Source organism: Osmia lignaria, chromosome 15 (assembly GCF_051020975.1).
Source record: "Osmia lignaria lignaria isolate PbOS001 chromosome 15, iyOsmLign1, whole genome shotgun sequence".
Classification (NCBI taxonomy): Eukaryota; Metazoa; Arthropoda; class Insecta; order Hymenoptera; family Megachilidae; genus Osmia; species Osmia lignaria.
In genome coordinates this window covers 12,725,208-12,741,280 of record NC_135046.1, presented here as the reverse complement: position 1 = coordinate 12,741,280, position 16,073 = coordinate 12,725,208, and the positions used below count along the sequence as shown (strand labels likewise).

Below are 16,073 nucleotides of genomic sequence, written 5' to 3'. Positions count from 1 at the left end.
GACGCAGTAACTAGAGGATCTCGATCTCAATATCCTTCCGGATCTAAAAAGTGTATATCGATTTCGAACAAAAACGTATATCTACGGTATCAAAAGGTAGCCGAGATTGAAGCTTGCATGAAAATCAGGCTGATTCGTCTATCCGGACCGAAATCAGGTTAAAACGCCTGGCCCCCCGTATACATATATGTATAGGCGAATTAAACGCTAGCTAACCCTGGCCAACGGAAAGAAACATTTTCGCGATGAAATCTCGTTTCTTTTGAAGAAAGGCACGAACCTCGGACCATTTCAATTACGCGAGTTCTGCTTGGACAATATTCCGTAGGTCGGGAGGGATCGCGGTTCGAGTTTCGGTGGGATGGAAGAAAAGGAAGAAAGGAAAAAAAAAAAAAAAAAATGGAAGCGGGACCTTTCCTGTGTTTGCTTACAAAGGAATTTCATTCCATTCGGGCCGATCGCCCTTTCGAGTTGAATACCCAGCCAGGCATACGCACTCTCGATGAATCCTTTTTCTACCCCCTGCTGGTGTCCACGCACGCACGATACACACGATCCCCGCGTCTACGTTACACAGAAGCGAACCAGTACTCTGTGTACAGAGTGTCGGGGAAGTAACGCTCGTAGCTGAATAGTAACGAAACGTTTTTCTTCTCCCTCGGCGTATTCCAAAAGCTCGTCCTTCAATTTCAAGACGTTAATCAGTTTTTCATGCAAGTTCTTTTTGTTGAAACGTTACGGAAAGGCTAAGCTCCGCGAGCCACGGTCCTTATTTTGCCAACACCCTGTAAGCGGAGAGAAGCAAGTAGAGAGTAGCAGAGGGAAATGGAGGTGGGATGAGAGGGTGGAACGAATAGAAAGCAGGCGAGCAACGTAACGGTTACGGTCCGTTCTGGTGGGTCCCATTGAAACGTATTCTAGCGGCGAGGCGCGCATATTTTCCATCCCTTCTCGAGGTAGGCTAATCGAAACCAGTGCGTGCGTGAGTTGCGTGCGTGCGTGACGTCTGTAGGAGCGACCGCAAACAGCCGACCATAGCCGGCCGTAGGAATGCGGTATAACGCGCAATTAGGCATACCTAGGACATCCACGCATCCCAGCTGGCTCAACATGGGCTTCGTATTCAGTTGGCACATGTAGCAGCCTCGGTCAGCTTCCCGGAGATGGCGAATATGGAGCCGCGAAGTGGCTTCCTCCTCCTCCCTCGAGTCACTCTGATTCTTCGCCTTCGCGTTCTCAAACGTGACGAGAAACCGGGGCGAGTGGGTCACCGTTCGCTGACCCATCGACAATATCGTCTGGTCCTCCATTCGAAGCCATCCCACCTGAGACATTCGATACAAGTTTCACTTCTTTCTAACCCTTTCTTTTAATAAACATTAACGCCGATAACAGCGTCGAATCCCCTGAATCCGCTAGCTTCCTTGCTAAGTGGTAAGGTACATAACCGAGTTCCGTGCCACTTAGACGGGCAATACCGTGCATACTTCCTTTCATAAAGAACGCTCCGATTCTTGTAGTCGGGGAAAAAAACGGAATTCGCTGGAAAGAAGAGGGTTCGAGCAAAGTTTTCGCTAATTCGACGCCGGCAGCCGTCGGTTTACAGATTTTTTTTTTTTTTTTTCTCACGACCGGTAACAAGCAACCGAACCCTCCCAGGAAAATTTCAAAAGTTTACTTAGCCCCGACGCGGCGCCAAGTCTACCGGCAAAAACCGGAGGGGGAAACAACAACAGTTTTAGTTGAAACAACGATATCGCGATAGAATTAATGGGCAACGGTTGGCGGCGTGGCAGCTCGGTAGTAGGTAGAAGGCATCGCGAAAATTGCAAGCCGATTTACGGCAGGAAGTATGCGTTGCGGGGCGAATGATCCGAGGGAAAGAGAGGAAAATTGCCGGGAGTGAAAAGGGTGCCGAACGCTTTGCTTGCAAACGTTTAAACGGCAAATTTCTCGGTGAGGTGTCGATTTTACTGGTCGCCCGGGGCTGCTTCGCGAACGAACGCAAAATAAGACAACGTTTCCAAACGACGCTATACACCCCGGGTTGTTAATCGGGCCCCTCGCGTTTCAATCGTTTACATCGATCGGATGAAAAATAATGGAAAACGAAATCGCGGCTGAATGGAGTTCGAAAACATTCGTCGTATCGCGTCGTAATGCTGTTAACGCGTTGATTGCTTCCGTCGACCTCTCCGAATACACGGGTTACACGCTAAAACTTCTCAAAATCACAGCCGAAATAGTAACTCTAGAACTAGCGAATTCTCAAAAGTTTCAACCTGACCTCGGTGCAAGTAAATTAGCTATTAGAGAGGTGTAGGAATATTTGTTCGAACTTTCTTCGCAACCACTTTTTTACGATTCGATTTCGTGAGGAATGTCCAGCAAACGATCGACTAATTAGAAACTAGAGTCGTGTATTCACGCGTTTTTCTATGCCCGACGATCCGGGTGAAATTTTCTCACCTCTTTTCACTGTGTAAACTTTCGACGCGTGATAAAACGCGTTAAAATCCTGTGACGAGCCCAGCTGGCGTTATTTTACATTATTTTCGCGCTTTCAACGCGTCCATACCATTCACTCTGCTTATATGCGACAGTGTGAACACGTACGACCATATACCAGTAACCAAATAACACTCGATAACCGCAGATTTGTATTAGCACGAATCCATTCGACGAAACTACCCTCCTGGTACCATAGTCCACCTACCACCCTTCGGCGATACGAGCCTGTACCATTTGACCCTTAACTCGTTCCACGATATGGAACACGGTGCTGTCCCCAAGTAATATCCACTTCGCACTATTTATTCGACTTTATCCGTTTTTTAGTTTTATACCAGGCGCGATATCTCCCTTTCGACGTTCAACGACATGTTTAAACCAGAAGTCGTGGTTTGCTAGAGTCTCCAATAAAGAGTCCCGCAAAGTTAAATCATTCAAAGATAATAAATTATTCTGCCACAATCGCGAGCACCACTGTTGCGAATATTTCACAAAGTAGGGCAATTTAGCACACGCGACGAAATTTTTGTCCGGTGAAAAGGTTAATATTTGAAAGAGCAGCGTCGAATCACGATTTTTATAAAAATTCACGTCGGTTCGCTCTTTGTTTGGGGTGTGCTTTTGCCGTGCGTTTCCTCCTCGTACTAGCTGGCTTCGTTTCGTTAACGATGCGAAACAAAATAATTAAAGAAACCCCACTAATTGTTGCGCCGTAAATATGAAAATGCGAGGAACGGGAAATAATGGGGTTGGTGTATGCGCGTGTGTACATTGGAAATCAACGATGCCGGGTAAATGACCCTCCTCGTCAAACAAATTTCACGCGTTGCTACCACGAACCTTCTATCCGTTGTTGCGCGTTTTATCTCCTTGGTGCTCGAAAGAACTTGATAGAAACGTATGCGCTATCAGTGTTGAAAATTTAGTCGTGATATACCTCGTGAAAATTCAATTCCCCCGTTTACTCGCAACTTTGCAACGCGACGTCGCTGATCAAAACTTCACACCCTCCGTCGGTCTCGGCTCGTTTTCTCGGCAAAGCCTTTCTCGCGAAACTCCTTTGACCTATTGTTGTGCTAACACGCGAGAGTTTAAGACGCCTCTATTTTTCTTCGCGAACGCCCCACCAATTTCTTTCTTCTCGCAGCTTCCTTTCGCGTGGCTTCGGTTAAACGTTCATGAATACGTAACGCGGATTTTCCGAGAACGCCGTTTGAAAAAAAAATTTCGAAAGAAAACGCCTCGAATCGAGTTAGACCGAGAATATTCGCCTTGGTTTATTGGTTCGTTCGAGGATATTCCACGTAATAATGCACTGAACTCGAGAGAATGAAATTAGGGAGGGAACGTGTTCCTTTATAAGTATAAGTATACAAAGTCTTTGTATTCGCATTTCGTAAAATGCGTAGAGAATGGAAAACGAAATCGACGAAGAGTCTTTTGTTCAAACTGGTTGGCAACTTCTCTCTCTCTCTCTCTCTCTCTACTTACTTTGCCGGAAAGATCTTTCCGTGTTTTCTTACCCCTGGTATACCGATCTGAACCGATTTTTCTAAAGCCTCGGTCCATCTGTAAGAAGCAAAGAAGAAGGGAGCTCGAGACGAGCCCCGAAGCTTTTATCGTGTAGCCACCGTTTCATCCAAATAGAACCGGGCAAATCGGCAATGCTAAACCCCTCTCTTTTCTTTATTCCGACTTTCTGCGGGAGAAAAAAAAAAGAAAAGAAAAAATGAGAAGGAACGTTTCTCTGAAAGGCTACGTCGCCTGGCGTCGCGAGGATGCTGATCGAGGAACGCGGTCATTTGCACCAGCCAGCGACTTCAAAGCGATTCTCCTCTTGTACTCGAGGCTGGAAAAGACGTCTGCCGAAAGTGGAAAGATTTATGGCTTCTGAAACTTCATCGGACGTGTTTGGATAGAGCTTTCCCCTGTGCCGAATGCCTAAAGTTATTGCGTCAAAGGGAATATTACGTCTGGCGTGAAACATAAACGAGAAACGTTTGAAAATTCGCCAGGGACGGTAAACCGATAACCGTGGACACCGATACGACGCGACGCGACGATCAAAGTCGCTTGTATTTCGGACGCATACGGATCAAGATGGAGCGAATAGTTGCTCGATTTCTCTCCCGACTCCAAACCAAGTTCAGATGAGAAAGGAATAATAAAAGATCGAAGACGAGCGTTTCCACGCTGCGATTGTAATCGTCGAATCGTGTTCTTATTCCCTTATTTATAGCCGACAAAATCCTCTCCCCCGTCTATACGATCGCGCATAAAAACCTCGTAAAAAGCGAAAAAATACGAGACAACGATCGACCTTCTCGAGGGAAATACCTTGAATCGAGAATGGAAGTGACCGACGAAACGAAAATCCTCCGGTCCCATCAAGAAATGATCGTCTTGCTTCACGAAATTTCCCATTCGTCTCGCGATTTTCTCGAAATCGATATCTTCTTTGCGCGTAAGTATGCGCGTCACGTTGCTTCGAGGACGTATCTTTCGAATTAACGAGCTTGAGTTTCCATAAAACGTAAACGCGTTCGCGCCTCTCAAATGACGGGACGAGAAAGAAAGTTACTATAGCCGAAAGTTCGAACAAAATTCACAAGATATTTCACTTCTTTCGACACGGTGCTTAAACGGTAAATGGTTGAACAGAAGAAAAAAAAAAAAGAAAAAAAATGAAAAATTGCAAAGAAGCAGCGCGAAAGAGAGCGCTTTTAGCGATGCCGCGGCACGTCGGAATTGTTGATCGTTGACTGATTTTAATGTCGATTTAATTTCCGGACCAAAAGGAAGAATGACGATTTCAATGATAACCAATCTTCCGGAAGAGCGGCGCGGCGTTTGTGAGTTAAATTAAATAAATTAGCATAGAAAATGAAACAAAGGGAGTTTCGTTTTCTTATAAACGGATGCGTATTAATCTGAACTGGAAGCTACTTAGGTATCTGGGTGAAAAATAACGATGGGGTTAATCGAAGTTCGCGACCGCGTAAACTTTCCATCGCGTGACACGCGAGACGACACCACGGATCGTTCATCGTATCCTTTCGCGTGGATTCGCTTATGCCTTTCCATTCATGGCGTTCCATTTCTGATTAACGCCCGAGTCTCGTCGACGACGCCACGACTTTGGCAACTCCGTTCCATCCCTTCAGCCACTTCCCCGAGCTTCCCATCAAGCATCGATGAACCAGAGTATTTTCGGGTATATGGAGTCGCTGCCAGGCCGATCGAGGGTGTGGGGACCAGAATGTACAGAGACAGAGACCGAGACGGAGATCGAGAAAGAGAGAAGGAATAGAGGGGTTGATGTCGAGAGAACAGTGCGGAGACGAGGTTGGAGGGAAAAGTGGAAGGGGTTGGTTGCGAGAGAGACGATGGGTATGAGTTGGCCGGAGTGGTGTTTCCCCGGGGTAAGCATGAGCATATACTTGCCCGGGGCTTATTCAGACAAATCGGTGATTGCTGCGGAGGCGAGCGAAAGGGTAGCTCGCCACACCATCCTTCCCCGTCCCTACCACCACCGCCACCGCCGCCACCGCCTCCGCTACCGGAACCGAACCGCACGCCACCTTGTTGGAGTAACGAAGACTGAGGGGATTTTAGCCAGAAATCCGCGATGGAGAGAAGAAGAGAAGAAGAGAAAGATGGACGGATAGTGGGATAGCGAGTTTTGGCCGAAGAGAGAGGAAGAGAGAGGAAGAGAGGGAGAAGTGGTAGCGGCGTGGATACAGAGACGAAGCGAGATCGTCGGGGTTAGAAGGAAGAAGCGGAGGATAGAAGGAGAGCGAAGAATGATTGTTTCCATGATTACAATAGAACGGAAGAGGAAAAGGGACGGGAGGGCTGGGTTAGCAGAAGGGTATGGGGAGCAATCTCTTAGCGCTAACGTAGATTCGTGGGCCAGGGTCTCTCGAAATATTACACCGGAGGGGTACCGAAGAGAGAGACCTTGCCGATGCCCACCAGGGAATTTCGTAACTTTGCCGGATAATGTGTGTCAGTCGTCGACGATGTTCCGGAATTTCGTCGAGAAGAAATCCTCGCGAGCTCGAATTCGCGCAAAGGGTACCAGCAGACCCGTACGTCGACGCCAATTCGATTTGCCAGCTTGCACGCGAACGGCTCTCTTTCGAGGAACAACCTTCTCCGGTTAAAAACAATAGATATAGGTATTTTAGGAAAATGACGAAAGGAATTACAATGAAAAAGAGTAGCGAGCGTTATGCTTTCTTCAAAGTTTCCACTGCTCTCGAGAGTTTCTCACGGTGAGCGGACAAACCGATCGGGAATACGCGCAGAGATCCGATGTAATCGTATGCAGCACGAAATTATGCAAAATACAGGGATCGGGAAACTTTTTATCGGATAAGAGGTTCGTTTCTCCGGGATAGGTCGATCGTTATCCCGAACGAACCGTTATCTTTGTCGCTGAGGTAACGACTCTGCCGTCGACGTAATAGTTTCCGTTCTCGCTCTGCGCTGGACAAACTGTTGTTCCTTCGTGACAAAGTGCTTGAGACATTATCGACGGTTCCCGGGCCCCCGGAGAACGAAAGGATTCAAACACGACCGATCATCCCTTCCGCTTTCTTTCCGCCTGCAATTCTTTCTTCCTAGTCCAATCAATTAGGCTTGGACGATCTTCTTCGTTATTTTTCCAACGCGAGACAAGCTTGCGAATCACGTTTTTATACAAATTTCTGAATCTTCAATTTTCTTCGAGCCAAGATTCGAGCGTAGAGGAAATTGCCACGCATTATCGTGTTTTCGGGGAATCTCCAGCAGACGAGGAGCAAGCTCGGTGCTCGAAGCTCGTACGAATGATCGGTGTCGCATCGCATCGTGTAACCCGATGCATACAAGCATACAGGCAGATGTACGGGATGCGCACGACAGTCACTTCGGATTAATTACCAAGTGCAGCGTTATAGATAACGCGTAGGACCTAGGAGATGCGGGAATGGGCCGCGGGGCAAAGGGACGCGCGATACGATGTTAAATTGAACCTTTCGTCGGGTTGATTCCTCTGGTGCCAATGGCACACCGGTGCGTCGGCTAAAAGCAATTACCGGTGTCGGGCGTACGCGCGGGCACGTATCGCTCGGTGCACGTAAACACGCGGCAAGACACGAGGCTGCTACGCGCGATATAATATTGACTCGAGAGCCGAGAGCCATCCTTCGGTCCACAAACGGCTTCGCACTCTCCTAGGAAGAAGCTTATCTCGCGTTAATATCGGAACACCCAACTCCTTCGTCCAGCCAGAAGCTTTCTCGTTTTTCTGTAAACCCGTGGTAAGACTTGAACGTCGATTCCCGAGTTACGGTCAACGTCGGGCTAGCGAGATCATCCTTCTGGTGGACAAGTCCCGGAAGTAGCGTCGCAACATACTACAATCGGGTTAAGCGAAGCGGTATTATCCGTGTAAACGACACCAGCTCGGGTGCACGGCTTGCCACTTACGAAGGGAACTACTCGTTTCGGGATTTCGCGTTATTATCTGTCTTCTAGTAGCTCGCTTTGCATTGTCAGCGGATGAGAATGATAAAGCACGCGATAAAGAGTATAAAGAGATGTTGCCACTTTTACGAAATGCGGAATAAGTAACGGGGACGACAACTTGCCACTTATTGTTAGAGTGGCAATACTTTTCAGCTGAAAATTTCACGTGGATGGAAGCTTAATTTGTTCGTGAAAGCGAGCGTGGTCGAAGCAAAGAGAGAGAGAGTTGAGAATGTTGAGAAACAGGAGGACGCGTTAATTCGCTTGGAATTGAAACTTGCCGGTAAAAGAAGCTCATACATAAATACATGACTCGACGCGACACGTGTCCGCCACGCGAGGAGTTAATCACTCGCGGCAGAACACCGCTTAATTTCGTCTCGTTACTCACCGCGAAGCTTTAATGAATTGTGTACCTGGCGGGAAGTTTCGCGAACCTCTACCACCTCCGACGAATTCTCTCGCCGAGCGCGCAAAGTTTCGCTTTATTTCCAGCCGACGAGTGAACCGGCTAGGAAGCTTTTCGACGGAAAACCCGTTGGAAAGTTATTCTCGAAGAAGGAGTTGAAGGTGAACGAGGTGGAGGAGGTAAAAAGAGGAAGAAAGCGCAAAAAGACGCGAGTCAGTGACATCTGCCATGAGCACCCACGCGACCCATTTGTTTCCACGAGATTACCGAAATCTCGAATTCTCTTATCGCCCGGTGACCCGTGAACCCGTGAATCCGTGAATTCGTGAATCCGTGAATTCGTGAATTCGAGAAGCAGTCTTGCAGAGGATCCGCTTGCACTTGCAACCCAGTCTGGCTAATTAACGCGTTCCATCGTTTCCACCGCTCTTCCCGTCCTTCTTTCTCGCCACTGTGGAACATTTAAATCCCTTACCTTGTAATTTCCTAGTTTCCGGATCGTGCACCGTAGGACGGCTTCCTTGCCGATCGCTGCGGTCACATTACCGATCGGCTCGGCGAAACTTGGCAAATCTGCAAAAAGAACAGGTGCGATTTTTATGAATCGATTTTCCATTCCCGATTCCCGATTCCCGATTCCCGATTTCCGATTTCCGATTCCCGATTCTGTTACCAGATCGCTCGACAACGATCGAGACGTGCTTAGCGTCGAAAATCTGGCGCATTATTCGCAGCCAGTGCCCGTCGAGATTTATGGCGCAAGTATATCATCTTGTTTGGCCGTTGAAAAATATCTCGCATCGTTTACAAAACGAACGAACCGGTGAACCAACGAACGGGAGCGCAGATTCGATAGCCGTGATTCGTTGCTCTCGTTAAAGCGTACGTGACGGCGCAATGACAGCGATTAACAGCTCGTTGCCGCGTATAATATCGAACACGCTCGCGAATGAAGCATAGTTTCAATTTCCCGTCAACGGATGCACTGTCACTGGCTAATGGCCAAAGATGATACGCCGTGGCGAGCATTATGTTAAGCCACTGGATCGAGAACAATGAGGGAGAGAGAGGCTGGATCACCCCATTCCCCGGTAAATACCCTCTGAAAACGCAATTCATCAGCTACCAAGAAGAAAGCGAGAATCGACCGATATACAATGGAACAGAATACATTTCTCTTTATTCACCTTTGCTCGCGATTCGATACCCACTGCTCCTCCTAATTATCCTCTTGTTAATTATCCCGCCGGCAAAGGAATTCAAATAATCATCTACAACGTATGAAAATCTGCGATTAATACTTCTAGTTGCTTTCCGGAATGCTCGATCCTTGGATTCTTTCGATTACGCCGTCGGAGAAACGCGTGGGTCGGCGCGGTGCGCGATACAGCCGCAAACGTAATAAAAGAAAACTCGTGTCGTACAAGTTGTACCTGCCCTTTCTCTTCGCGACAAAGACAGCTACCGCGATAAAAATCTTTTTGCGTCTGCATAATATCATAATAACTATGTAAATCAGAGCACCGTACCAGCCCACAAACACAATCGGGCATTCGTATGCTAACTCTCTGTCCCTCCCACTTTCCCACCTCTCACCCACAAGCCCTCCATTTCACTTTGCCCCCCACTATATATATGTATACGTAACTGGTTACCTAACTCTGATAACGAGTTCAGTCCTCGCCAACGGAGAGATAGAGAGGGAAATGGAAGAAAAAAAAAGATCATTCCACCACCTACTTTTCAAGCATTATCCATGCGAGCTACGCCGACGTCTAACAAATCTTCCGTTGCAAAAAGTATCCATACTCCCACCGAGTATGGTACTCGCGCGTGCTAGTCACTCTGTTCTGTGCTAATATTTTCGGATCGAGGGTGGGGTAAAAAGAAAGAAGAAAAAAAGACGAACGATTATCAAAAATAGCCGATTGCGAGTTACCCATGGTTCGGTTCGAGGGTGAAACGGGCGCTGCTAGGGTGTACCAAGCTCGAGTACTTTCAACAATCCAAAGTATCGTGCATGCAGCGCTATGATCGTGTTTCAACGAAAGCGCCTTTAATGAATTTAATAAGTAGAACGAGCGACAACGAGACGTTGCCTTCTCCGTCCCCCGTTGGTTTTCACGGAACCGATGCGATGCCGCGTTTATTAATCGGTAACAGTTATATAATTGCGCGTTCTGTGTCCATCGTGGCAGCAACGGGCTCTTATTATTCGTTGACCGGTCTCGTTGACCCATTTTACACGGCGATTCCTACTTTTCGCGAATATTAACGCGCATTCTGTATTATCTATCGCTCGGCACGTTGAATTTATATTGTACCACCGGGAATGTAATTAAATTGATCGAATTACGCAGACCGAATTGCGATAAAAGTCGTCGGTATTATGAACGCGACCGATATATACGGCTGATACGAGATTAATTAAAACGACAGTCGCGTGCACGAGGATTGCTTTTCTATGGATGTAACCTGGTAATCTTTTATTCGAGCGGAATACATTAGCGGTCCTCTCGTGTCGGTTTCACTCGACTCGTTCCACTTGCTCCTCCGTAACTTTTGCAAACATTAATATCGTTTCTTCGATAAAAGAATGAAGTGCTCTCATCGCTAGGTATTCCTTCTCGTACCATCCATTCGCTTTTTCGTCGTTTTGGACTTTCGCAGAAGAGACGACACTGACAGGACAATTCTCGGATTTGCTCGTCAAACATGCCGGAGGATTTAATAAATGCAGCGTCTCGCTAAAGTTTCCCGATGAAACTTAAATATCCCTGAAACGCGAGCTACGGCTGAAGGAGGTCGCGAACGTGCCACGAAATCTCTATACTCTTCTCTCCCTCTCTTTTTCTTCTTCTTCTTCTTCTTCTTCTTCTCATTTCTTTCCTTTTTCTTTTTCACAAATTAATGTTCATTCATAGGGATAAAAATTTGCCGTGATGTGCCTTGAGCAAAAGGAGGAGGGAAACGTTTGCTCTTTCGAAAGGCAAAGTTGCCTTCCCTTGAAAGTCAAGCTACCTTCTGTACTCTCTTTCTACCCCCCTTATCTTCGAAGTTCGCTATTCTATCGTAATAACATGGAACTTTGTTAAACTCTCGTTCGAGGAAAATCTCAGTTGCCGTGGCTCTTCAACATTAATGGCCGATTCAAGATACTCTTACTCAGTTAACGCGAAACACATTGACCCACAGTTTTCCATTATCGTTAGATATTCTCCTTCCTCTATTAAACATTCTCCGTGGTAACCAATAAGAAATTGATCGAATTCGAGGGGTCCTAAAGTTCGTCTTAATCCAGTGTTAAACAAACGATTCACTGGTACGCGAATAAATTCACGAAAAAGTTCCTTATCGCTCCTAGAATATATACTTTGTAGGATCAGCTGTTTGCTCGGTCGCACAAAATTTAAACGGGACACTGGAGAAGTGGGCAGCTTCCTTTATTAGGTTTATCGGAAACAACTATTTAACAAAGAATATTCGCAAGTCGTAGGTATTTCTTCTGGTACGGAAAGGAAAATGCGAATTCTTTTCTCCCTGAGGTACAGTTCCTCATATTTTTATTCCGCCACTTCCGGCCGTTTCTCAAGCTGTCTTTCCACCGGAAAACGATTACGGTGTATCTTCCGGTGGAAATGGCGGCTTCGCCGCGAAATAAGAGAGTAATTTGTCGAAGGTATCTCAGCTGTAAGGTACCGTGCTCCGCTGATATGTATTTCCAAGAAAGACGAGCGTCTTACGGAAAAAAGAGCGTACCTACGGAAAGATTCTTTATCCGTGTTAAGGGACGAGACGCGAGGAGATGGCCGACAGGTAAAAACATTCTTCCTGTCGGCCGCGTCGATTCGTCGCGACGCGACGTTGAGCGTCCCTACGAATCACCGTCCAACATGCTGTCCATGAGATCACTGAAATACGCGAAACGATATTTTAACCTGTCGTCGACGACGCGCCTCGTCTTTTGCCGGATCGACGATCCAATTCGATCTTAACGCTCATTTTCTTCTATTTCCCTGCTCGATCCTGCTTTCCTCCCGAAATATCATGGAAAATTTCCAAATTTACGAGCCACGGCGGAAAAACCGCTTCGTGGAATATACCCTGGTCCAGCTCTACTTTTCCTCCCTTGTCTCCTTTTGTTCGTTTCGTGCCATTCTTTTTTATCGTACTTACGGATATTCGTGTATCGATCCTATCATGTTTGCTCGTGATATAAAAAAAGTAAAAATGTATGAAAATAAACCGGTACGTTCGTATTAACGTTAAAATCGAGCCAAGTGCTTCGTCACTTCGCATTCGTTTTATTCCGTTGCGTTCATCCGATTCCGCGATACACCGCGCCGGATCGAAATCGCTCCAACGTATTTCGTCGCGTCGAACAGCGTATTATTAAACGTGTGAAATGGAAAAACATTTTTGACGTTGAGATCGACGTTCTCGGTAACGGAAGAAACGGAAAATTCGCTGAATTTTGTGTTCTGTTTTACTTAAAATGGCAATCACTTTCGTAAATACATAGGTACAGCAAACCTTCCAGTTTATTGTGATAAGCTTCGAGAACTCTATATACTATGGCAAGATTAACCGTGCTCCTAATTGTCGTCGTTCGGGGCATATCGCAACTGGTGAAATTCGTCTCGCGGTCTCGAGTCGCTAAAACTTCAGCGTAGAGATTGAATTATTTTTCCCTTGGTATAATTTTGCCATAAAATAAAAGCGGGGCCGCTGCAATAGGCGCACCCACGCCTCCGAAACGATTCAGTGTTCGCCTCTACCACTTCTATTCCGCTTCCTCTTTTCTTCCTTTTCCTTTCTCAGCTCTCGTTCGCTGTTCTTCCTTCACACGGGCATTCAAGCCCGCTGCTTCCACTATTTTCCTCAGCGTTTCCTTATATTACATCCTAGATACGGCCGCGAGGACGATGCTACCAGCTGAAAATTCCTTCCTTCTCCTGTTTCTGTCAGTGAATATCTTATCATAATAGCTGCGATGCTGTTTTCTCGGGTCCGCCATGTCCAAAACTCTTGTTCCTTTTCTCTGTTCTTCTACTTCAACCCTTTCTCTTGGAATAGAAAAAAAACTGTCGAACCACCGTTCACTTTCGAGCTTCCATAAGCAGTTGCGACTCGATATCTTCGAGTATCGTCTCTCCTCGACGCAGCTGCAATTGCGCGTTTTTCCATTCGATGCACAGGATGCACCGTTGCTTCGCTCGATGGAACGTCGAAGCGTCTTCCGGTCGCCTCGCACTGCCTCGCAGCGTCCATCGCTCCGCTTCACGCTCGCGCTATTTCCAAACTTTCGTCAGATATACGCGCCATCCTGCGATACCAGTACCGACTTCATTTTCCCCAAAATCGTTCGCTCCTATCTAACCTAGCTCGTTTTACCACCCTGAAATTTTATCGAACGATCCTCTCTTCGCTTGCCAATTTTGCCAAACCTTTTTTCCTTACCTACACAGCGCAATACAATACACGTGAATTAAGGCAATTTTCATTCATCTCTAGGTATTTGAAAACTACCGTGTAACGATTCATTTTTCTTTCATTTTACCACCGTTTTACTTGCGCGTTACTCTCACTAAATTAAGATTTTACCGCTGATAAACGTCGTAGGCCACCCAAGGGAGAGAAAAGGCGTTAAGGGAGTCGTTTCACTTTGAACGCGTCGACGGCACCTGAAACTCGACTGTTTCCAAAGAGAAACGCATTGTTTTATCTTTTCCCGCGAGTAATAGGACATATTTTAATCCACCGAGGACCGGGTTGAATAAAATTAGTTCCACTTGCAATATCGATGTTAATTTCAGATTTCAGGTATCCGCTGGCTTGCGGTTTAACTTTATCGCGTTGTAAATTTCTTTTTCGTATCTTTCTTAATCGTCGTAATTCCTCTCTCGTCCTTTGTACCCCCCGTTGTAATTTTCTCAATTCAGCGTTTCGTTTAATCCCGCGCTGCTACTAACAGGAACGATAACATCATCCTCCCTGGGCAACAACTCCATTGTAGAATATGCGAACAGACCTAAAGTGGTGCTAGTGTGCTGCTAGGCGATTGGGATAGCTACTTGACAACATTTCGACTACTATACTCTACCGCTTACTCTGCCAAAGTAGACCTAAGAGTACCTACCTTCAGACGCGAGATAGTTTCGGTAACGTTAGTGGATATACATACATATATTGTATATAGGAATGGATAATTGAGTGAGAACTTGCAAGAAAGTTGTTGCGGCTATCCTCTTGGTTACGAGTACGGAAACTACCGTCGCGGACCAATAGTCTTAGATACGTGCGAGCGAGAGTAGCGAACGCGTTAAAGACGCGTCGCGGGTTAGGTAACGTAAAGTCACTCTGACCGATCTGATAAATATTTTATTAATCCTGGTGGACCGGTGTTACGGCTCGGTAAACGTTCAGCACGACAGTTCCGCGTATTCCCCGTGGACTCGCCAGGAGGATACCAAAGCGGATTATCGAAACGTCGCTCGAAGTCGAAGGAAAAGTTGCTCGCTCTTATCCAGATTCGTGGGACTTTAAATTCTCACGGCTCGAATCCCTGCCGAAACTTTTCTCCAGGACGGAGCACCGTAAATATATAACCCCCGTGCTGCTCTCCTCTCCTCTCCGCTTCTCTCACCCTGACGCGTTCAAAGTCGCAAGCTGTTACACCGCGCGGCAGCCAGCTGTCCCTTTCCCTCTCGGGGACTGCCACCCTCTTGGCAAGCATGCTCCACGGTCGAAGAGAGAGTGAGACGGAGACAGAGCCAGTTGGAAAGCTCTCATCCGCGTAGAAACGTCGATGGTGCGGACTACGCCGCGATAATTCCATTTCCACAAATTCGAACTTTAATTAATCGAATTCGCGCCCATGTCCCCGGGATCTGTCCGCCTCCACCTTTTCCTCTCCCTCACCGCGCCACGTTGCGCCGCGTCGCGTCGCGTCGCGTCGAGTCGCGACGTTGCGTCGAGACCAAGAGAGCTCTCGATTCCGGAAATTAGTAAGATCGCACATGCGGAACACGGAGGTTTCCTAACTGCACGATCACCCATTTAGCTAAACGTATACGTACGGCTATTTGAACGCCCGCACCGTGTGTACTCTCAATTCGCGTCACGCTTCCTCGCGTCCCCTTAATACGTCGCAGCTAGCTGAGCACTCCTTGCACCAGAGGAACGGGAGGAAAAAAAAAAAAGGTTTATGTATTAAAGTCGAGCTGGTGAATTTGCAACTAAATGCTTCTCGTTGGAAGCGCCGCGCCGCACCGCTACTCGACGCGTTGCTTCGAGTTGAACAGATTGAAATCGGAATTAGTTTGCGAAGGCACGAAAATATTAGCGCGTTCCGAGCCGTTGAATCATTTCGAATGGAACGAAAATAGAAAGAACCGAGAATGGAAGGAGGATCGATGGCGAGGGATGAGAAAGGGGTTTCATCCGGAAATCTAATTTCTCTGTACTTTTGTCTCTGCTAAGTTGTTTGTTCGTAAACAATTTTTCGATGTTTCCTTCTGTATTTAAGTGGACGAGAATTTTTCAACTCGAAACTAATTTGTAAAAGTATCGCGAGACCGGAGATAGTATCGTGTTCAACGAAAAGGATAGGGGAAAAAGGGATGACGGCAAATTGCCT

The 16,073-nt window shown here is 46.8% G+C and overlaps 2 protein-coding genes across 7 annotated transcripts in view; one reads left to right on the top strand and one right to left on the bottom strand.

Annotated features, from left to right (window-relative positions):
* pygo (pygopus family PHD finger) overlaps positions 1–16,073 on the top strand; it is a 60,409-nt gene that overhangs the window by 6,274 nt on the left and 38,062 nt on the right. The gene's annotated exons all lie outside the window — the stretch shown is intronic.
* Positions 1–16,073, bottom strand: part of LOC117608308 (lachesin) — a 28,955-nt gene that overhangs the window by 4,554 nt on the left and 8,328 nt on the right. For both annotated transcript variants that reach the window (XM_034333211.2, XM_034333212.2), the window contains 2 exons: positions 8,910–9,007; positions 1,079–1,325 (listed from right to left, as the gene is read on the bottom strand). In XM_034333211.2, coding sequence (XP_034189102.1) covers positions 1,079–1,325; positions 8,910–9,007 — 345 coding nt within the window. The remainder of the gene's footprint in view (positions 1–1,078; positions 1,326–8,909; positions 9,008–16,073) is intronic.